The sequence below is a fragment of the Salmo salar genome, chromosome ssa06 (genome assembly GCF_905237065.1).
Source record: "Salmo salar chromosome ssa06, Ssal_v3.1, whole genome shotgun sequence".
NCBI classification, from domain to species: Eukaryota; Metazoa; Chordata; class Actinopteri; order Salmoniformes; family Salmonidae; genus Salmo; species Salmo salar.
Genome location: NC_059447.1, coordinates 46071922 through 46096119, shown reverse-complemented (window position 1 = coordinate 46096119; position 24198 = coordinate 46071922). Strand labels below are relative to the sequence as shown.

The 24198-nt window shown below is 44.3% G+C and overlaps 1 protein-coding gene across 1 annotated transcript in view; it reads left to right on the top strand.

Annotated features, from left to right (window-relative positions):
* LOC106607456 (corticotropin-releasing factor receptor 1) overlaps positions 1-24198 on the top strand; it is a 181032-nt gene that overhangs the window by 113115 nt on the left and 43719 nt on the right. The window contains exon 6 of the mRNA XM_014204418.2: positions 18414-18520. Within this exon, the coding sequence (XP_014059893.1) occupies positions 18414-18520 (107 nt within the window). The remainder of the gene's footprint in view (positions 1-18413; positions 18521-24198) is intronic.

The following is a 24198-nucleotide window of genomic DNA, read 5'->3' as shown; positions in this document are numbered from 1 at the left end:
GAGAGCTCATGGGTTACGAGTCATGTTAAGGTTTCTTTTGTTTTAAAAGAACTTGGCAGAAGCAGAGGTCATATAGCCTTTGCTTTTCATGAGATTACCATGATCATGGACTTGAATTATTTATGTACTGTATCCGTTTATTCACTGCATGCGTTTGTAATAGAAACAGGAAATTACAGGAAATGTTTTTCATTCCAGTCCAGTGGCATATGTAGTAAGGATAATGAAGCCATGTCCTACAGACTTGACTTCCCCCAGTGTAAATGACCAATAGATGATTGCAAACAAACACCGGGAGAGTACATGCACTTTTTTAACACACAACTGTACTGTTTTCATTCGCTATACAGTACATATCTGTTCTGCTGTACTAAAACAACACCAGTCCCCATCCCATTCCACTGTGTCACATGTAGTCTTAAACAAGAAAAAGCACTTTGTTGCGGTAGGAAAAGGTCATTGTCACCAGAGCCCCAGAGGCAGGGGTTATAGAAATAGCCATATAATCTATTTTCCCAGGTCAATCATGGCTGCTTGTCACTCAGTGATATTGCAGTTTCATGGTAGTGTTACCTGTACTGAGCAAGATCTACAGAATTGACCATAATTAAAATGCTTACTGGCCCAATGCTTTTCAGTTGTTGTATATTTGAACTCGGGTTGAAAATAAGGCCCTCGGGGCTTCTGTGGATTGGCCAGAGACAAAAGTGTAAAACATTGCTCAAATGTGAAAGCGAGTGCACGAAGAAACAAGGCAACAGTAAACATATCGTTCATAAATGATGCAGTGCCCCCGCCCCCGCCCCACCGCCCCTTGGGGCAGTTAGTGACAATTATTACAACTTACAACAATGAAGTCCTTATGGGATACTTGTTTCTCATGAGGAGATGCATATAGAGTGGGGTCCAAAATTATTGAGACCCTTGATAAAGATGTTAAAGTAGGTATGGGATCTTTTCTGGTCATGGATTCTCATTTTGATGCCAAACCCACCACTGGTGTGCGTGGCCAAAGAGCTCTAAGTTCATGTCTATCATGTTTCAGGTATGACCCAAATGCAGACTGTGTTGAAGTAACAATGTTTAATACAGCAACAGGGGCAGGTAAACGACAGATCATGGCAGGCAGAGGTCAGTAAATCCAGAGTAGAGGCAAAGGTACAACATGGCAGACAGGCTCAGGTCAGGCAGAGGTCGGTTATCTAGAGTAGAGTCAAAGGTACAGGACGGCAGGCAGGCTCAGGGTCAGGTGCAGGCAGAGTGGTCAGGCAGGCGGGCTCAGAGTCAGGACAGGCAAGGGTCAAAACCAGGAGGGCGAGAAAAAGAGAGACTGGGGAAAAGCAGGAGCTGAGACAAAAATGCTGCTTGACTTGACAAACAAGATGAACTGGCAACAGACAAACAGAGAACACGGGTATAAGTACCCAGGGCATAATGGGGAAGATGGGCGACACCTGGAGGGGGGTGGAGACAAGCACAAGGACAGGTGAAACAGATCAGGGCGTGACAATGTCATCTGGCTAAAGCACCAGTTCCCATTCAAGTGCCAACGCCGTTTAGCAAACTCAAGGCATCTGCATTTGTTGGATGACATGAAAATAGAGCTCTTTGGCCATGCACACCAGTGGTGGGTTTGGCGTCCAAATGAGAATGCATAAGCAGAAAATAACCCCATACCTACTGTAAAATATGGTGGTGGATCATTGATGTAATGGGGCTATGTTGCTTTCACTGGTCCTGGGGCCCTTGTTAAGGTCAACGGCATCATGAACTTTACCCAGTACCAGGATATTTTATCCCAGAATCTTGTTGCCTCTGCCAGGAGGCTGAAACTTGCCTGCAAGTGGATCTTCCAGCAAGACAATAACCCCAAGCACACAAAATCCACAAAGAAATTGTTAATTGGCCACAAAATCAACATTTTGCAATGGCCATCTCAGTCTCCGCACTTGAACCAGTGCAGTCCATAAGCCAGACGAAGGATATCAAGGCTCTGGAAGGATTCTGTATGGAGGAATGGTCTAAGATCCCTCCCAATGTGTTCTCCAACTCATAAAAACATTTTAGAAAAAGGTTCTGTGCTGTTATTCTAGCAAGGTAAGGTTTTGAAAGGTATTGAAAACAGGTGTGTCAATAATTAGCAGAAAATCTAATGGGCAAAGCCAATCTAAGCTTGATGCCCTCAATCTCACACAAATTATCTATGAACCTACCAGGTACAACCCCAAATCCGTAAACACGGGCACCCTCATAGATATCATCCTAACTAACTCGCCCTCCAAATACACCTCTGCTGTTTTCAACCAAGATCTCAGCGATCACTAGCTCATTGCCTGCATCTGTAATGAGTCTGCGGTCAAACGACCACCCCTCATCACTGTCAAACGCTCCCTAAAACACTTCAGCAAACAGGCCTTTCTAATCGACCTGGCCGGGGTACCCTGGAATGACATTGACCTCATCCCGTCAGTAGAGGATGCCTGGTTATTCTTTAAAAGTGCCTTCCTCACCATCTTAAATGAGCATGCTCCATTCAAAAAATGTTGAATCAGGAATAGATATAGCCCTTGATTTACATTTACATTTACATTTAAGTCATTTAGCAGACGCTCTTATCCAGAGCGACTTACAAATTGGTGCATTCACCTTATAATATCCAGTGGAACAACCACTTTACAATAGTGCATCTAAATCTTTTAAGGGGGGGTTAGAAGGATTACTTTATCCTATCCCAGGTATTCCTTAACCTCTATGGGCTAGGTGGGACGCTAGCGTGCCACCCGTGGTGCACTCCATCAACAGCAGGTGCATTTCAAGAGCGGCAAATTTGAATCCAAATAAATGTCAAAATTCAAATTTTTCAAAAATACAACTATTTTACACCATTTGAAAGATAAACATCTCCTTAATCTAACCACGTTTTACGATTTCAAAAAGGTTTTACGGCGAAAGCATAAATTTAGAGTATGTTAGGACAGTACATTTACAAGAGTTGTGTGTAATGTTTTGTCAAGTCAAAGACAGGGTCACCAAAACCATAAAACCAGCTAAAATGATGCACTAACCTTTTACAATCTCCATCAGATGACACTCCTAGGACATTATGTTAGACAATGCATGCATTTTTAGTTCTATCAAGTTCATATTTATATCCAAAAACAGCGTTTTACTATGGCATTGATGTTGAGGAAATCGTTTCCCTCCAATAACCGGCAGTCAAGTCAGCGTCACAAATTAAATAATTAAAATTAGAAAACATTGGTAAAATATTATATTGTCATTTAAAGAATTATAGATTTACATCTCTTGAACGCAATCAACTTGCCAGATTTAAAAATAACCTTACTGGGAAATCACACTTTGCAATAATCTGAGCACTGCGCCCAGAAAAATACGCGTTGCGATACAGACTAGACGTCATGTTGGGGAGATCTAAAATCGAAAATACTATGTAAATAATCCATTACCTTTGATTCTCTTCATCAGATGTCACTTCCAGGTATCACAGGTCCATAACGAATGTAGTTTTGTTCAAAAAAGCTCATCATTTATGTCCAAAAATCTCCGTCTTGTTCGCACATGATCTAAGCCAGCCGGACTTCTCGTCATGACCGAGGGGAAAAAATATATTTCCGTTCGTTCAAACATGTCAAACGTTGTATAGCATAAATCATTAGGGCCTTTTTTAACCAGAACATGAATAATATTCAAGGTGGACGAATGCATACTCTTTTATAACGTATTGGAACGAGGGTACCCAACATGAACTCGCGCGCCAGGTGTCTAATGGGACATCATCGTTCCATGGCTCTTGTTCGGTCAGATCTCCCTCCAGAAGACTCAAAACACTTTGTAAAGGCTGGTGACATCTAGTGGAAGCAATAGGAAGTGCCAAAATATTCCTAAACCCCTGTGTTTTTCAATGGGATAGGTTTAAAGTCAATACAACACATCAGGTATCCACTTCCTGTCAGAAAATGTCTCAGGGTTTTGCCTGCCAAATGAGTTCTGTTATACTCACAGACACCATTCAAACAGTTTTAGAAACTTTAGAGTGTTTTCTATCCATATATAATAAGTATATGCATATTCTAGTTACTGGGTAGGATTAGTAACCAGATTAAATCGGGTACATTTTTTTTATCCAGACGTGCAAATGCTGCCCCCTAGCCCTAACAGGTTAAAGAGGTGGGGTTTCAGGTGTCTCCGGAAGGTGGTGATTGACTCCGCTGTCCTGGCGTCGTGAGGGAGCTTGTTCCACCATTGGGGTGCCAGAGCAGCGAACAGTTTTGACTGGGCTGAGCGGGAACTGTGCTTCCTCAGAGGTAGGGAGGCGAGCAGGCCAGAGGTGGATGAACGCAGTGCCCTTGTTTGGGTGTAGGGCCTGATCAGAGCCTGAAGGTACGGAGGTGCCGTTCCCCTCACAGCTCCATAGGCAAGCACCATGGTCTTGTAGCGGATGCGAGCTTCGACTGGAAGCCAGTGGAGAGAGCGGAGGAGCGGGGTGACGTGAGAGAACTTGGGAAGGTTGAACACCAGACGGGCTGCGGCGTTCTGGATGAGTTGTAGGGGTTTAATGGCACAAGCAGGGAGCCCAGCCAACAACGAGTTGCAGTAATCCAGACGGGAGATGACAAGTGCCTGGATTAGGACCTGCGCCGCTTCCTGTGTGAGGCAGGGTCGTACTCTGCGAATGTTGTAGAGCATGACCCTACAGGATCGGGTCACCGCCTTGATGTTAGTGGAGAACGACAGGGTGTTGTCCAGGGTCACGCCGAGGCTCTTAGCACTCTGGGAGGAGGACACAAGGGAGTTGTCAACCGTGATGGCGAGATCATGGAACGGGCAGTCCTTCCCCGGGAGGAAGAGCAGCTCCATCTTGCCGAGGTTCAGCTTGAGGTGGTGATCCGTCATCCACACTGATATGTCTGCCAGACATGCAGAGATGCGATTCGCCACCTGGTTGTCAGAAGGGGGAAAGGAGAAGATTAATTGTGTGTCATCTGCATAGCAATGATATGAGAGACCATGTGAGGATATGACAGAGCCAAGTGACTTGGTGTATAGCGAGAATAGGAGAGGGCCTAGAACAGAGCCCTGGGGGACACCAGTGGTGAGAGCACGTGGTGCGGAGACGGATTCTCGCCACGCCACCTGGTAGGAGCGACCTGTCAGGTAGGATGCAATCCAAGCGTGGGCCGCGCCGGAGATGCCCAGGTCGGAGAGGGTGGAGAGGAGGATCTGATGGTTCACAGTATCAAAGGCAGCAGATAGGTCTAGGAGGATGAGAGCAGAGGAGAGAGAGTTAGCTTTAGCAGTGTGGAGAGCCTCCGTGACACAGAGAAGAGCAGTCTCAGTTGAATGCCCAGTCTTGAAACCTGACTGATTAGGATCAAGAAGGTCATTCTGAGAGAGATAGCAAGAGAGCTGGCCAAGGACGGCACGTTCAAGAGTTTTGGAGAGAAAGGAAAGAAGGGATACTGGTCTGTAGTTGTTGACATCGGAGGGATCGAGTGTAGGTTTTTTCAGAAGGGGTGCAACTCTCGCTCTCTTGAAGACGGAAGGGACGTAGCCAGCGGTCAAGGATGAGTTGATGAGCGAGGTGAGGTAGGGGAGAAGGTCTCCGGAAATGGTCTGGAGAAGAGAGGAGGGGATAGGGTCAAGTGGGCAGGTTGTTGGAGAGAGGGGAGAAAGAGGTCAAAGCACAGGGTAGGGCAGTGTGAGCAGGACCAGCGGTGTCGTTTGACTTAGCAAACGAGGATCGGATGTCGTCAACCTTCTTTTCAAAATGGTTGACGAAGTCATCCGCAGAGAGGGAAGAGGGGGGGGGAGGGGGAGGAGGATTCAGGAGGGAGGAGAATGTAGCAAAGCGCTTCCTAGGGTTAGAGGCAGATGCTTGGAGTTTAGAGTGGTAGAAAGTGGCTTTAGCAGCAGAGACGGAAGAGGAAAATGTAGAGAGGAGGGAGTGAAAGGATGCCAGGTCCGCAGGAGGCGAGTTTTCCTCCATTTCCGCTCGGCTGCCCGGAGCCCTGTTCTGTGAGCTCGCAGTGAGTCGTCGGGCCACGGAGCAGGAGGGGAGGACCGAGCCGGCCTGGAGGATAGGGGACAGAGGAAATCAAAGGATGCAGAGAGGGAGGAGAGGAGGGTTGAGGAGGCAGAATCAGGAGATAGGTTGGAGAAGGTTTGAGCAGAGGGAAGAGATGATAGGATGGAAGAGGAGAGAGTAGCGGGAGAGAGAGAGCGAAGGTTGGGACGGCACAATACCATCCGAGTAGGGGCAGAGTGAGAAGTGTTGGATGAGAGCGAGAGGGAAAAGGATACAAGGTAGTGGTCGGAGACTTGGAGGGGAGTTGCAATGAGATTAGTGGAAGAACAGCATCTAGTAAAGATGAGGTCAAGCGTATTGCCTGCCTTGTGAGTAGGGGGGGAAGGTGAGAGGGTGAGGTCAAAAGAGGAGAGGAGTGGAAAGAAGGAGGCAGAGAGGAATGAGTCAAAGGTAGACGTGGGGAGGTTAAAGTCACCCAGAACTGTGAGAGGTGAGCCATCCTCAGGAAAGGAACTTATCAAGGCGTCAAGCTCATTGATGAACTCTCCAAGGGAACCTGGAGGGCGATAAATGATAAGGATGTTAAGCTTGAAAGGGCTGGTAACTGTGACAGCATGGAATTAAAATGAGGAGATAGACAGATGGGTCAGGGGAGAAAGAGAGAATGTCCACTTGGGAGAGATGAGGATTCCAGTGCCACCACCCCGCTGGCTCGATGCTCTAGGGGTATGCGAGAACACGTAGGCAGACGAGGAGAGAGCAGTAGGAGTAGCAGTGTTCTCTGTGGTAATCCATGTTTCCGTCAGCGCCAGGAAGTCTAGGGACTGGAGGGTAGCATAGGCTGAGATGAACTCAGCCTTGTTGGCCGCAGACCGGCAGTTCCAGAGGCTGCAGGAGACCTGGAACTCCACGTGGGTCGTGCGCGCTGGGACCACCAGGTTAGAGTGGCAGCGGCCACGTGGTGTGGAGCGTTTGTATGGCCTGTGCAGAGGGGAGAGAACAGAGATAGACAGACACATAGACACATTGATTCACTCCAGACCTGTCTGCCCTTGACCAGCACAAAAACATCCTGTGGTGTTCTGCATTAGCATCAAATAGCTCCCGTGATATGCAACTTTTCAGGGAAGTTAGGAACCAATATACACAGGCAGTTAGGAAAGCTAAGGCTAGCTTTTTCAAACAGAAATTTGCTTCCTGTAGTACAAACTCAAAAAGTTCTGGGACACTGTAAAGGCCATGGAGAATAAGAGCACCTTCTCCCAGCTGCCCACTGCACTGAGGCAAGGAAACACTGTCACTACTGATAAATCCACAATAATTGAGAATTTCAATAAGCATTTTTCTTCAGCTGGCCATGCTTTCCACCTGGCTACCCCTACCCCGGTCAACAGCCCTGTGCTCCCCACAGCAACTTGCCCAAACCTCCCCCACTTCTCCTTCACCCAAATCCAGATAACTGATGTTCTGAAAGAGCTGCAAAATCTGGACCCCTACAAATCAGCCGGGCTAGACAATCTGGACCCTCTCTTTCTAAAATTATCAGCCCAAAATTGTTGCAACCCCTATTACTAGTCTGTTCAACCTCTTTTTCGTATCGTCTGAGATTCCCATAGATTGGAAAGCTGCTGCGGTCATGGTGATGGTGATTCTTTGATCCACCTCTACGCAGACGACAGCATTCTGTATACCTCTGGCCCTTCTTTGGACACTGTGTTAACTAACCTCCAGATGAGCTTCAGTGCCATACAACTCTCCTTCCGTGGCCTCCAACTGCTCTTAAATGCAAGTAAAACTAAATGCATTGTCACGACACCGACGGATGGTGGCGCCCCTCCTCGGCCGGGCGGAGCTCGGCGGTCGTCGTCGCCGGCCTACTAGCTGCCATCGATCCTTTTTTGTTTCACTTTCTGTTGGTTAGGTCTAGGTAGGCACGCACCTGTTTTGGGTTAGTTATTAGTAGGGAGGGTTATTTAGTTTAGCGTAGGATGTCTGTGTTTGTGCGTGATTATGTTTCTTGTCCGTTTTGTGTGCTTGAGAAACGTGTGCTGGTTTTCCTCTGCCTGTGGTTGGTTTCTTTGTGTTCACTACCGCAGAAGTATTTAAGGGCTGCGAACCCTATTTTTGGCGACCACATATATTTTTTGGAATAAAGAAGTGTGGTCAAGAATTCTCTGTCTCCTGCACCTGACTCTACCTCTCCTGTTTTTTTGAGCCAGCTCGTGACATGCATGCTCTTCAACCGGTCGCTGCCCGCACCTGCCCGCCCGTCCAGCATTACTACTCTGGACGGTTCTTAGTTAGAATCTGTGGACAACTACAAATACCTAGGTGTCTGGTTAGACTGTAAACTCTCCTTCCAAACTCACATTAAACATCTCCAATCCAAAATTAAATCTAGAATCGGCTTCCTATTTCGCAACAAAGCATCCTTCACTCATGCTGCCATACATACCCTCGTAAAACTGACCATCCTACCGAACCTCGACTTCGGCGATGTCATTTACAAAATAGCCTCCAACACTCTACTCAACAAATTGGTTGCAGTCTATCACAGTGCCATCCGTTTTGTCACCAAAGCCCCATATACTACCCACCACTGCGACCTGTATGCTCTCGTTGGCTGGCCCTCGCTTCATACTCGTCGCCAAACCCACTGGCTCCAGGTCATCTACAAGTCTCTTCTAGGTAAAGCCCCGTCTTATCTCAGCTCACTGGTCACCATTGCAGCACCCACAGGTATATCCCTCCAGCAGGTATATCTCACTGGTCACCCCCAAAGCCAATTCTTCCTTTGGCCGCCTCTCCTTCCAGTTCTCTGCTGCCAATGACTGGAATGAACTGCATAAATCTCTGAAGCTGGAGACTCTTCCCTCCCTCACTAGCTTTAAGCACCAGCTGTCAGAGCAGCTCACAGATCACTGCACCTGTACATAGCTCATCTGTAAATAGCCCATCCAATCTACCTCATCCCTATACTGTATTTATTTATTTATTTATTTATCTTGCTCCTTTGCACCCCAGTATCTCAACTTGCACATTCATCCTCTGCACATCCTACCATTCCAGTGTTTAATTGCTATATTGTAATTACTTTGCCACCATGGCCTATTTATTGCCTTACTTCTCTTATCCTATCTCATTTGCACATGAGGTAGGATTTGCACATAAATAGATTTTCCTACTGTATTATTGATTGTATGTTTGTTTATTCCATGTGTAACTCTGTGTTGTTGTATGTGTCGAACTGCTTTGCTTTATCTTGGCCAGGTCACAGTTACAAATGAGAACTTGTTCTCAACTAGCCTACCTGGTTAAATAAAGGTGAAATAAAAACATTTAAAAATAGGTCCTTAAGGGAAGCATGTTTCTCATCAGGGGCTGCATACATGTACAACATTTCATGCATGTAGCTCAAACGGGACCAGACATATGTTTGTTCAAAGTTTTCAGTTGATAACTATATTGCCCCCTTGGGCCAATCAGTGTAGTTATGTACATTTCGGATCTCCATCTCCATGAAAAAATGCATCATTCACCAGTGGTGTCTGCGATATCGACTGTGACGAATGTACGGAGACAGATCCATAGTCCCCCCCCCCCTCCCATTTCCTCATGGGGACAACAACTGGCTCAGGCAAGTTATCTTGTCGAATTACATCTTGCCTGCGTTGTGTGTTTGCTGGATGCTGCTCTGCCAGGAAAGAGAAAGAGATGCCTCAGGGCATAGTACTATCACCATGTCTCGTTCTGCTGAGGCAGACGAATGAGCGTTTCCGAGTAAAAAATATATCCCTATGTCTGCCCTACATCCCAGAGTTCCTGTTTTATACAGAATACAAGGTATCCGTTGGTTCATTTGTGAATGACAAAGCTAGTTCCCCCCAGTTAAAGCACTGCACAGAGAGAGACACAGGCACAGATAGCAGACAGGAGAGTGTACTGTAGATTAAGCAGTGTTGTAGCCTGAGCTATAACAGACTCTCCCACCTGTGAGATCAAAATAGCCCTGCAAGAAACAGCTGCTAGGATGAATTACATTTTTTTCACAAAGGTTAGTGGGGAAGACAGTTGGGCACAGAGCGAATTAAACTGTAAGTGTAACTGCTACCTCTGTATCAGAGCACTCACTGTCTTAGAACTAAACCATTAAAGGTGGGGAGAGGTTAATGTTTTGCACATACTGTACTGCGGATTGTTAGCCTGCCCCACTAGAACTAGAGAGAAACTGCATGGATGTGTTTTAGTTTTTTCTCGAACCCACTTTTACTAATCATTACTGTATGTCCATGTACAGTTTCAAGGTGCTGGAATCTCCACTTGCAGATTTCAAATGTATCAGTAAAATCTCAGCTCTACAGTGAGATACTCTCTGTGATACTCTCTTGTGTACCAATGGCACAAATGTTTTCTGTAATCACAGATCTTAGTCATCATCAGGAGTCATTATACAGACAGTCATTCTTCTCTTCGTCATTCATATAAATATCAAACTAAAATAATAGTTGATCTAAACCAGCTCTGCACCCTATAGGTTAAGCAGAAGGAGAGGCAGGGGAGTCAGGAGGAATGAGATGAGGGCCCAGCCATCTCTACTGTTCACTGGGCTGGCGATGCAGCCTGCTCCCTCTGTTGGCTCTGCATGGCATACTGCTCCTCCATTCTCCCTGTCCTGTTTTATTGGCTCAGAGAGCTTTCACTGGCCTCCTTTAAGAGGGCAGGAGGAAATTGGTGACAGATTTGGCCGGCGGGAAGGCTGGCCTCTAAGAGTGGGAGGCGGCTGGGCACCGCCATCAAAAAGCATGTGTGTGTGTGTGTGTGTGTGTGTGTGTGTGTGTGTGTGTGAGAAGCCTCCGCCTACCGTCCCCCTCCGCGGACCAGCTTTACTTGACAAAACATATGTGCCTTGTTCTTATCTATCATGTTTCAGGGAGGTCAGACACACAACACAAGGCTCAAGCCTCCGATGTTTCAATAAACATTAACTATTGGACAAATACACAAACAACCTGTCCTTACACACTGGCACATACACAATACACATGCATGTCCTGCTAATGTGTGTAGATGGGTGAGTGGGTGATTGGGTGGATAGATGGATAGATAGATACAAACCTGTGTGCTCCATCGTATGCTAGGACTATCCGGTCTGTCCCTATTGCCTAATTAAAGAGATAGATGCCAGGGAGGACATCCACAGAAGCACTTTGGATCCCTCACTGACATCTGTTTCCCTCAGACCCAACAAGAATATGAATATTCCTAAGAAACTGTAGCCAGTAGGAGAGTTAGGATCAGCGTTACCATGAGTGAGACCCTATGTAAAGTGATCCTTATGAACCTGATAGTTGTTTTTACTATGGGTTGGTATGGTGGGATGAGTGTTGTCCTGTTGAGTTACAGCTTGCCTTCAATGTGTTTGTTTGGAGGCTTCTTTGAATGCTGGTACTGCTCAGCCAGGAAAGAGAAAGACATGACCGCAGTGCTGAGTACTATCACCACGTGAGAGACCATGTCCAGAGACCACCTTTGCTTGCTTTCCACCATTGACCACTTGCGTCCAATGACTACTTAAGCCATGAACTTTCTCTTGACCTTCCATCTCATGAATGACGTGGTTGTTTTCTAAATTGATTGTATTTTTTGTGTTGTTTTAAAGCACTTGGAGATGTTTTATGTAATGAATAGCACTATAAAAGTTGTTTTGTTTGTGAATGACAAAGCTAGTTCCACCAAGTTAACCTCTTGGGGCTAGGTGGGACGCTAGCGTGCCACCCGTGGTGCACTCCATCAACAGCAGGTGCATTTCAAGAGCGGCAAATTTGAATCCAAATAAATGTCAAAATTCAAATTTTTCAAAAATACAACTATTTTACACCATTTGAAAGATAAACATCTCCTTAATCTAACCACGTTTTACGATTTCAAAAAGGTTTTACGGCGAAAGCATACATTTAGAGTATGTTAGGACAGTACATTTACAAGAGTTGTGTGTAATGTTTTGTCAAGTCAAAGACAGGGTCACCAAAACCATAAAACCAGCTAAAATGATGCACTAACCTTTTACAATCTCCATCAGATGACACTCCTAGGACATTATGTTAGACAATGCATGCATTTTTAGTTCTATCAAGTTGATATTTATATCCAAAAACAGCGTTTTACTATGGCATTGATGTTGAGGAAATCGTTTCCCTCCAATAACCGGCAGTCAAGTCAGCGTCACAAATTAAATAATTAAAATTAGAAAACATTGGTAAAATATTATATTGTCATTTAAAGAATTATAGATTTACATCTCTTGAACTCAATCAACTTGCCAGATTTAAAAATAACCTTACTGGGAAATCACACTTTGCAATAATCTGAGCACTGCGCCCAGAAAAATACGCGTTGCGATACAGACTAGACGTCATGTTGGGGAGATCTAAAATCGAAAATACTATGTAAATAATCCATTACCTTTGATTCTCTTCATCAGATGTCACTTCCAGGTATCACAGGTCCATAACGAATGTAGTTTTGTTCAAAAAAGCTCATCATTTATGTCCAAAAATCTCCGTCTCGTTAGCACATGATGTAAGCCAGCCGGACTTCTCGTCATGAACGAGGGGAAAAAATATATTTCCGTTCGTTCAAACATGTCAAACGTTGTATAGCATAAATCATTAGGGCCTTTTTAACCAGAACATGAATAATATTCAAGGTGGACGAATGCATACTCTTTTATAACGTATTGGAACGAGGGTACCCAACATGAACACGCGCGCCAGGTGTCTAATGGGACATCATCGTTCCATGGCTCTTGTTCGGTCAGATCTCCCTCCAGAAGACTCAAAACACTTTGTAAAGGCTGGTGACATCTAGTGGAAGCAATAGGAAGTGCCAAAATATTCCTAAGCCCCTGTGTTTTTCAATGGGATAGGTTTAAAGTCAATACAACACATCAGGTATCCACTTCCTGTCAGAAAATGTCTCAGGGTTTTGCCTGCCAAATGAGTTCTGTTATACTCACAGACACCATTCAAACAGTTTTAGAAACTTTAGAGTGTTTTCTATCCATATATAATAAGTATATGCATATTCTAGTTACTGGGTAGGATTAGTAACCAGATTAAATCGGGTACATTTTTTTTATCCAGACGTGCAAATGCTGCCCCCTAGACCCAACAGGTTAAAGCACAGCACAGCGAGAGAGACAGAGACAAAGGCAGAGATAGCAGACAAGAGAGAGTAGATTAAGAGTTTCTAGGAGAGTCTTGGCCTGAGGTAAAACACACTCCCCCATTTGCGAGATCAAGATAGCCCTGCTAGAAAAAGTTGGTAGGATGTATTGCATTTTTTTTGGCATGAGTTGGTGGGATTAGTGTGTTTGTGCATGTGTGTGCATGCTTGCGTATGTGTACAGCATGTTCTAAAAGTTTTCAGACCCCTTTACTTTTTCCACATTTTGTTACATCTTATTCTAAAATGGATTAAATGTTTTTTTCCCCCTCATCAATCTACACACAATAACCCATAATGACAAAGCAAAAACAGGGTATTCAGACCCTTTACTCAGTACTTTGTTGAAGCGCCTTTGGCAGCGATTACAGCCTCAAGTCTTCTTACGTATGACGATACAAGCTTGGCCCACCTGTATTTAGGGGAATTTCTCCCATTCTTCTCTGTAGATCCTCTCAAGCTCTGTCAGGTTGGATGGGGAGCGTCGCTGCACAGCCATTTTTAGGTCTTTCCAGAGATGTTTGATCGGGTTCAAGTCCGGGCTCTGGCTGGGCCACTCAAGGACATTCAGAGACTTGTCCCAAAGCCATTCCTGCATTGTCTTGGCTGTGTGCTTAGGGTCGTTGTCCTATTGGAAGGTGAACCTTCACCCAAGTCTGAGGTCCTGAGCACTCTGGAGCAGGATTTCATCAAGGATCTCTCTGTACTTTGCTCCGTTCATCTTTCCCTCGATCCTGACTAGTCTCCCGGTCCCTGCTGCTAAAAAACATCCCCACAGCATGATGCTGCCACCACCATGCTTCACCGAAGGGACGGTGCCAGGTTTCCTCCTTAGCATTCAAGCCAAAGGGTTCAATCTTGGTTTCATCTTGGACCAGAGAATCTTGTTTTCCATGGTCTGAGTCCTTTAGGTGCCTTTTGGCAAACTCCAAGTGGGCGGTCATGTGCCTTTTACTGAGGAGTGGTTTCCGTCTGGCCACTCTACCATAAAGGCCTGATTGGTGGAGTGCTGCAGAGATGGTTGTCCTTCTGGAAGGTTCTCACATCTCCACAGAGGAACTCTGGAGCTCTGTCAGAGTGACCATTTGGTTCTTAGTCACCTCCCTGACCAAGTCCCTTCTCCCCCGATTGCTCAGTTTGGCCTGGCGGCCAGCTCTAGGAAGAGTCTTGGTGGTTCCAAACTTCTTCCATTTAACAATGATGGAGGCGACTGTGTTCTTGGGGACCTTTAATGCTGCAGAAATGTTTTGGTACCCTTCCCCAGATCTGCGCCTCGACACAATCCTGTCTCAGAGCTCTACGGATAATTATTTCGACCTCATGGCTTGGTTTTTACTCTGACATGCACTGTTGTCACGTATACTCCCTCTCCGGCCTCTAGGTCATCCCGCACACCTGTCACCATCGTCTCGCGCACCTGCGCCTCATGACACTCACTTGGACTCATTACCTCCTTGATTATCTTCCCTATATCTGTCACTCCCCTTGGTTCTTTCCTCAGATGTTATTGACAGTGTTTTGATGTCGGTGCGTTGTTTGTGTTTCGTGTTCATTGTTTGTTTTATTTATTAAAACACTCACTCCCTGAATTTGCTTCCCGACTCTCAGAGCTCTCATTACAGAATAACACCTCACCTAAGGGAAGCATCAGGGAGTGTTTTTTTAAATTATTTTTTATGTCAGGGTAATGACGTCGGGTCCGGGAACTGCTACAGGCTCTCATGCCTCAACCAGATCGCCAGGCTCCCCAGCCTCAGCCGGCTCGTCGGGCTTTCATGCCTTAGCCGGATCGCCAGGCTCCCCTGCTTCCACTGGCTCGTCAGGTTTTCATGCCTCAGCCGGATCGCCAGGCCCCCCTGCCTCAACCAATCTGTCAGGTTCCTGCGCCCCAGCTGACTCGACAGGTTCCCGTGCCTCAGCTGGTGTGACAGGTTCTCGCACATCAGCAGGGGTGACCGGTCCGCTCCTGATCCCCGGGTTTGTCCCCTTTGTCGGCATCCTGCAGCTGGAGCCCCGCGTCAAGGAGGGGGTACTGTCACCTATACTCCCTCTCCGGTTTCTAGGTCATCAGGCTGCTGATTGTCCCACACACCTGTCACCATCGTCTCGCGCAACTGCGCCTCATGACACTCACCTGGACTCCATCACCTCCTTGATTATCTTCCCTATATCTGTCACTCCCCTTGGTTCTTTCCTCAGGTGTTATTGACTCTGTTTTCATGTCGGTGCATTGTTTGTGTTTCGTGTTCATTGTTTATTTTATTTACTAAAACACTCACTCCCTGAACTTGTTTCCTGGCTCTCAGCGCACTCGTTACAACTGTCGAACCTTATATAGACAGGTGTGTGCCTTTCCAAATCATGTCGAATCAGTTGAATTTACTACAGGTGGAATCCAATCATTTTGTAGAAACATCTCAAGGATGATAAATGGTAACAGAATGCACCTGAGCTCAATTTCGAGTCTCATAGCAAAGAGTAAATAAGGTATTTCAGTTTTTTATTTTTAATAAATTTGCCCCAAATTCTAAAAACCTGTTTTCACTTTGTCATTATGGGGTATTGTGTGTAGATTGATGACGGAAAACATTTATTTAATCTAAGCCTGTAACGTAACTGTCCAGCGGTGATAAGGAGCGGACCAAGATGCAGCGTTTTCGTTCCACATATTTATTATAACCGTGAAACGTGATGCAATACAAAAATACTTAAACTAACCAGAAAACAACAAACCGTGACGCAGAGAGGTAAAAAAACACACTACTCAAAATATAATCACCCACAAACAACATGCAGAAACACCCCTACTAAATATGACCTCCAATTAGAGGCAACGAGGACCAGCTGCCGCCAATTGAAGGTCAACCCCCCCCCAAAAAACTAGAAATAGACAAACTAGAACTACAACATAGAAATAGAAAGCATAGAACAAACACAAAAACACCCCCTGTCACGCCCTGACCACTCTACCATAGAAAATAACAACTTATATATGTCAGGACGTGACAGTAACAGAATGTGGTAAAAGGTGTGACATCATTTTTTTCCATCTGACTCATCAAGGCATACGTTTGTAATCTGCCGGTGGTAATCTATTAAAATCACAGATTAGATTGGGGATTACAGAGGAGATAATCCCATCAGGATGATCCGGATGGATGAAGATTCACATTTGTCTCTGGGGTGGGGGGGGGGGTTGGTTTTGGTTTGTTTGTCTGTTAGTAGATCTTAGAGGGGAGAAAAGCGGAAACAACGGGAAGAGGAACATGTTAAAAGAGACAAAACTAGAAGGTGCGCTCTGTGATGAAGTAATGAGAACAGGTACAGAACAACATGTCCAGAAAGAAGACAGGGAGGAACTGTAGAGAAGGAGGACATAGACAGTTGAGAGACAGTTGCCCCAGAAGTGTTAACTGTACGGGAATGTGGTTGAATCTGAAACTCACATAGGTAACCACAATTTGTACCACAATAAAGCTTCAAAATCAAAAGACTAGTCTGTTATCAAGAACACACTACAGGCAGGGCAGCGGTCTGCTACCCACCATGGTTTTTAATTGACTTGTCATTTGCTGCTCCCACCTCGTACAGAGCAGCAACTGCTGTGGAAGACTTGGATTACAATACTCAAGTATATTCACTTTCACACTTAATTTCACATCCATTGAAGGAACACAAAAGTATTTTGTTAAATTGGGGTGTGCTAAGTAGAACATTTAAATACTGTAAAGTAAAGATGTGATTTAAAGTACCAATGACATATAATTTCCCTGTTTGATGTCAATGAAAATGACTAAATGACCAGTATGTGATATTTGATATCGCTCATTGCACATTGATATTAATGACAACAGTGATCATCTTGTCCCTTATAAAATGCCATCTGGTTGGGTTACATGGGTCTTTTTAACAGTTGGGAACTCATATAATCCAGTGTCAACTCAAACCTCTGCACTTTGACTCTGTCTATCTATTCAATACCAGACTGTTCTAATAGTACATAATACATACAGACATATTAAACCATTTTTATAGATGAAATTCAATTATGTTACTTTTATAGATCCGTTGCAAAGTCTGCTGTACATGATGACCTCATGAGCAAAGGCTGTAATGCATGAACTATTGACATATGTAAAGACCACATAATCAAATATAATTTTATTTGTCACATGCAGGTGTACAACAGGTGTAGACTTTACCGTGAAAAGCTTACATACGAGCCCTTTCCCAATGCAGATATTAAAAGTGAGAAACATTTCCTAAATAACAAAAAGGAAATATTAACACAATAAAATAATTATAACAAGTCTATATACAAGGAGTACAGGTACCGAGTCAGGGGTACGTGCAGGGGTACGAGGTGGTTCAGGTATTTTTTTATATGTACATGTAGGTAGGGGTAAAAGTGACTAGGCAATCGGGATAGATAATAAACAGAGTAGCAGCTGTGTGTGTGTGTGTGTGTGTGTGTGTGTGTGTGTGTGTGTGTGTGTGTGTGTGTGTGTGTGTGTGTGTGTGTGTGTGTGTGTGTGTGTGTGTGTGTGTGTGTGTTGGAATGTCAGTGTAGTATGTGTGAGTGTGTGGGTAGAGTCCAGTGAGTGTGCAGAGCCAGTGCATAAAAAAGGGGCTCAATGCAGATAGTCTGGATAGCCATTTGATTAACTGTTCAGTAGTCTTATGGCTTGGGGGTAAAGCTGTTCAGGAGCCTTTTGGTCCCAGACTTGGCGCTCCGGTACCACTTCCCGTGCGGTAGCAGAGAGAACAATTTATGACTTGGGAAGCTGGAGTCTTAGAACATTTTTAGGGCCTTCCTCTGACACGGCCTTGTAAAGAGGACCCCGGATGGCAAGGAGCTCGGCCCCATGATGTACTGGGCTGTACGCACCACCCTCTGTAGCACCTTATAGTCAAATGCCAAGCAATTGCCATAATACGATTTATAGATGATACGTTTTGTACTGCTTTTAACTGTAGGCAATAGCAATACGAAAGTGCACGATATCTCTCATGAAGTTATTAGCTATCTTTTAACTTTGACAATGATGTACACTGCCAAGTATAGAATTGCGTGTCCATACTATTGTTTGCATATAACTGTAGTTTTTTGTGTATTATCTGGCTTTTTTTCTCCTTTCTGCAGAAAAAGAGCAAGCTGCACTACCACATAGCGGTGATCATAAACTACATGGGACATTGTATCTCTCTGGCAGCCCTGCTGGTGGCCTTCATCCTCTTTATGAGGCTGAGGTGAGTGACACTGTCCTCCTTCTATCATTCCTCCATCATGTCAACACATCATATAACAGAAAAACATAACACGAAACCCGCCTGTTACGTTCCTTCACCATGTCAACACATCCTATGTTCTGGTGTCACACCCACACAACCCCATAGCCTTGGTTACGGCTAAGTGTTTCATACTCAATCCAATACAACATGAAACAGTACAGTACAAAACCGAGAAGAAAATACCATAAATCCATAGTTCATAATACTCTATAATAATCCTGCCAAGATTCATGTAATTTTATGGCTCAGCTGACAGGATCCACTTTCTTATGCTCGATACTTGTCACTCACCGGGGGGAATATGTCATTATGTATACCACCAGCCCGGCCCTCAACCCTGCAGACAGTGCATGCTCTGTGATGACCCATCAATGTCTAAATTGAATGAGGTGGTGTATATAATGCAGCGGTGATTTGACCTAAGTGTAATGCAGCCCTGTTTGGTTCTGTCCTGTATGTGTTCAGCATATTAGTGAAGTGTGATCTGTTGGAGTGGGGTGTATTATTTAAATACATTCACACACACAGGCACGCACAAATGAACACACACACAGAAACACACACACTGACACCGACAAATCCACTCTGAGACTCAAACCCATGTTCACAAAAACCAGAATCTTGTTTTGTGAGAGGAGAGTGATTGTGTTTCATTCTGGACTCCCATGGCTCACCCGCTGGGCAAAAACTGGTTGAGTCAACGTTGTCTCCACATAATTTCAAAAACCAAAAATGTGATGACGTTGAATCAACGTGGGGGGGGGGAATAATCAACGTAAGGGAATTTTGTATTTTTTTCAGCAATCTTTTAACCTCAATCCAATGACATTGTGATTTTTACAGATTATTTCAAATTGAATTCACGTTAGTTGACAACTCAACCAAATGTAAACCAAAACTCGACGCTGAAATTACATCTGTTTGAGAAGGTGTTGACCAGTGAAGGCGTTGTGTGGTGGTGAAAGCTGTAATACGTGACAAACAGCATGTCACTAACAACCCAACATGTCAGTCAGCCAAAAACCACCCGTCTGTGTTTTCTCAAAGGCCACACCAACACAGATTATCTGGACTCTGAGATTAAACATATAGTGTAAGAGATTGTTTAGAACAGATTATCGCGGATTAATCTGCTCCGATTTAATTTCAGCAAGATACTGTCTCACTGCTTCAATATCTCCAATCAGGAAGTCTCATTTGAGTTGAGACAACAGAAGAGTATTTTTAGGCTCAATCTGGTTTAAATAGTTACATCTTCAACATCAGTGTCCTGTTTATTAACCTCTTAACCTCTCAGCTAATATAGCCAGTGCTGTGTCATGAAGATATTGCGATTGGTCGTACTGTATGTATGTATGTATGTATGTATGTATGTATGTATGTATGTATGTATGTATGTATGTATGTATGTATGTATGTATGTATGTATGTATGTATGTATGTATGTATGTATGTATGTATGTATGTATGTATGTAGAAAATAGAGGAGAGGAAAGGCTAAAGTCGTAAAGTAGCAGACAGGCCAGCCAGCGCTGGTCTACTGTTTACTTCCTTAACCGAAATGAAACAGCTAGCAGGAACAGATGTCTGGGATGAACACACACACACCCTGAGACTTCATTACTCCCTCTCCACACATGGGCTGAACTCGCTGAAATCAGGGCCTGTTTTATCTTTTCATTTTATCAGGCTGTGACAAAGCTGTCTTTTTTAATGTTTCGTACACAAAAAAATACATTTTTGGCTCTAAAGCCCCCCTTAGCTACTTCATGGGTATAGACCTCTCACAGGAGAATTGTAGCTGTGTGAGTCATACATTGTAAGTACTGTAACGACAGAAGAAAAGTCCCTGAAAGGAGTACTTTCTCATTCACATGCCTCGCTTTGATAGATTATAGGCCTTCAATGTCTTTTGGCGTAAAATCGAAAGACAAAAGGGCCGAGGGACAGAGTTACTTTTTATATATCATTTTATATCCTCTCTAATCTGCTCTTCAGGACTGATTACAAAATCGATAATACAATTTGAAGGATTATCAGATTACGGAGATTAATCAAAATATCTTCACTGCCTGAGTACATTGTACAGTTAAAAGACAATGCACATCATTGTCACTCATGAGTGTATAAACTCCTCTTTGATCATGTAAACCTTTGCTGTACAGTTTAAGTGCCTTCAATGCATTAAGATTGTTTGGGTAGCTCAGCCAAGGAAACCACATTTAAGAGGTTTTGTGTCTGTACATAAGCTTCGGTAACACTTTGTTTGGACAGTCCTAAACCTCCTATTCAAACCCAGTGAAGACCCCAGGCCTGGTTTAGTGTGCGGACAAGTTTAGATTGAATGACTTGAGGTTATTTCCAGACAGGGAACACAACGGTAAGAAAAGGGTAAACACGTTGCTATGCCTACTTGTTCAAGCCTCATTGAGTTAAGGCACCCAACGCACTGTGAACAGTATTACTGAGTTGTAGACAAAGCATCCATGGAAGAACCCTTCTGCTTCACCTCTCATTTTATTCACACTTGGTGACATTTGATATGATACTGCCGAGCACTGAAACATACGGACTCGTGTAAAAGAGGTAAAGGTGCTTTCGTATGGGACGAGGGCTTAGGGAACTTCAGCTGACATTTATCTAATTATATTGAATTGGGCAGACCTAAATTACTTTCGAGTTACACACATGGATATTTCTTGTGCACAAGTTTTGTAATTGCCACCACTTGGAGACTTTGTAAACTTCATGATTTGTCAATTATTTTAACACTAAAGTGATTACGTAAAAGAAAAAAAAAAATCAGGGAAACAGCTCATTTAGATTATCAGTGACTTTCCACTGATCCCTGAACTAGGAGGACCTGGTGGTTTCTATTCCCATCCATGCTGACGTAGCAGCAGGATGAAGAGACAGGGGATGAGGAGGATAGGAGGCTACAGACCTCTGAAACACATGGTCTCAGTGTGAAGTGATGGCCCCTGGCCAGCTTCCTTCAGCTCTCCAGTGAACTGAGAAACGCACCGACAGCGAACAGATCCAGGATCCCAGCACTGCACTGGCAGGGTGTTACCAACGCAGTGATATGCCATTTGTACTGTGAAACACACCAGGGGGGATCTGCGTCAGTGGAAAAGGACAAGCAGAGCAGCACTGCTGTCATCCACTAATGGAAAACCCCGTTGTGAAAACGACAGAGGCGTTATTCACGTAGCTAGCCAGTATCTTTGCCTGATCTATCCCCCCTCATTTCAGTAAAAGGAGCAGGTGTTTATACAACCTGGTCTCAGAGCATTTCGGATGATTTTGTATGTAAATCTGAGACTATCTATTTAGTATGATATGCTACGTTTCGTATAGTATGTATTCATTTGTCCATCACACATTTCGTATGATATGTTATGAATTACAATTCATATTATATGTTATGAATTAGCTAAATGTAGGATATGTAAAACATTCTAGCTAGGTGGCTAATGTTAGTTAGCTCACTAACATTGCTAGGCTAGGGGTTAGGGTTAAGTTAAGGAGTTAGGTTAAATAGTTCAACTAGGGTTAGGGGAAGGGTTAGCTAACATGCTAAGTAGTTGCAAAGTAGCTAAAAAGTAGTACAACATTTTTAATTAGCTAAAATGCAAAAGTTATCCGTGATAATATTGAAACTCGCAACCTTTGAGTAGCTAGACGTTCCCGCTATATGCCTACCTATCCACCCCGACCAACCACCTTCCTTTCGTTTTTGCCTTAAGTAAACCAAACAGTCTTATGTAACCAAACAGAATCATACGAAATGCTCTGAGAGCAGGTTGGTTTACAGCGAAATGCCCATGACGCTGTCCTAGTTCATTCACAGTGGGGAAGGGATTTGACGAAGGATAGTAACCATCCTTGTGTCCTTAAACATTTCCCTCGGGCTGTGTAAAATTACTCTCGAGTTCCCAATGCTTTGGCTTTAAAATGGCATCCAAATCAAAGGATCAGTAGTAACTGCAAATGAAGGGAATGGACTTAAACAGTCTCTGCTGTGAAAGTGACTCATTTCAAGCATGAAACAGGAAATGCTGCTGCTTTCAAGAATGTGCATAGTGAAGATACAGGACTCCCTGGTAGAGGGAAATTAACAAAGAGATAGGCCAGTAAGATGAAAGGAACTGTGGTGATGTGGGAAGGGGTTTGCGGTCAACCCTACTGTACCACTAGGCCTTTGAGATCACATGTAGTAAGGATCTACTCAGCACAGAGCCCAGGGCTGTACAGCAACTCAAACCCCCTGAAATATGTGATACTATTCATATAATAAAGTGTAAGACATAAGCCACTGTTCCCCCTTGGAACAAACGTGGTGGAACTTTGGATCCCAAAGCAGCTGCTCGCCCACTTTCAGAGCGAGCATCCTAGTGTGACGTGTGACAGCTGGAGTGGTCCCTGGCAGTGATTATCACAGCTCACCTGGCGCTGGCTGGCATCAACGCATCAGACAAAAAGTTGTCTAGCCTAGTGGCAGTCAATGTTTCAGCATGGCCTGATTTGTTATTAACTTTGCTTTTGTTCACTCCATTAGAGCCAGTTTGCAGAGGTCCAGTTCCAACACGTTGTTAAAGACCTTTGTTGCCAAGGTGCGAACATGAACATCCACATTGAATCAAGCTGCAAATCATTGACATAAATACAGCTCCCTGTTGAAAGGGACAAAGTCTGCTACCAAAAAGGAAAAGCAAATAGCTGTAGAGATACTGTACCACAACACTTCTACCCAACTTAGAGATGTCCTCATTATAAACCAAGGCACTTTTGTGGTTACTTAAAGGGGACGATTAAAGGCACGTTTTAACAGCGATGTGGCATGTTTTTTTTCCGGAGGGGGTCCCTGATCCCGCTTTCTTTTTTACAAGAGCTCAGAGATGTGTGAAAAGAGCCTTCAGCCGCCCACTGCTTATTAGTGATTCAAAGGGCTTCCTGGGGTAGCCATGGTGCTATGTTCTGTCTTCATTTGGTTTGATGGATCTTAGCCACGTGTCTGTCTTATTTCCCTTTGCTTCACTAAGGACTTTTAAAATTAATTCTACACTGACCATAGTACTAATAACATGGTATAGGACTTCAAACTGTAGCACCTTCCAAAAGCATAATGAATGATGCGTACAAACTACGTCAAGAGCAAAGCTGATGGGTAGAGAAGGGGAGAGGCTGAGGAGATTGAATCCTTACAACTCCATAAAGAGACTTATTGATGATTAGGGTGATGGGAGTAATTTATGACAACCTTCAAGGCATTCTGGAACAACATGGGACCATTGATTATGCTACTTTGCTTCAATACCCGGGTACTCTCTAACCTTGAGGGCAAGGTAGTTTTGGGCATCGAGTCATTATGGAGAGACCATTTAGAGACCCGGTGACCCACCTAAGGCAAGTCATTATCTCGATGGGTAACCTGCACTCTCTCTCACACACACACACACACACACACACACACACACACACACACACACACACACACACACACACACACACACACACACACACACACACACACACACACACACACACACACACAATTCCCATTCCCCACGCACACTCCAGCGTTACCTCCTCCTGAAAAGGTCAAGTCCTATAGCCTGCTGTTGAGTAAGCAG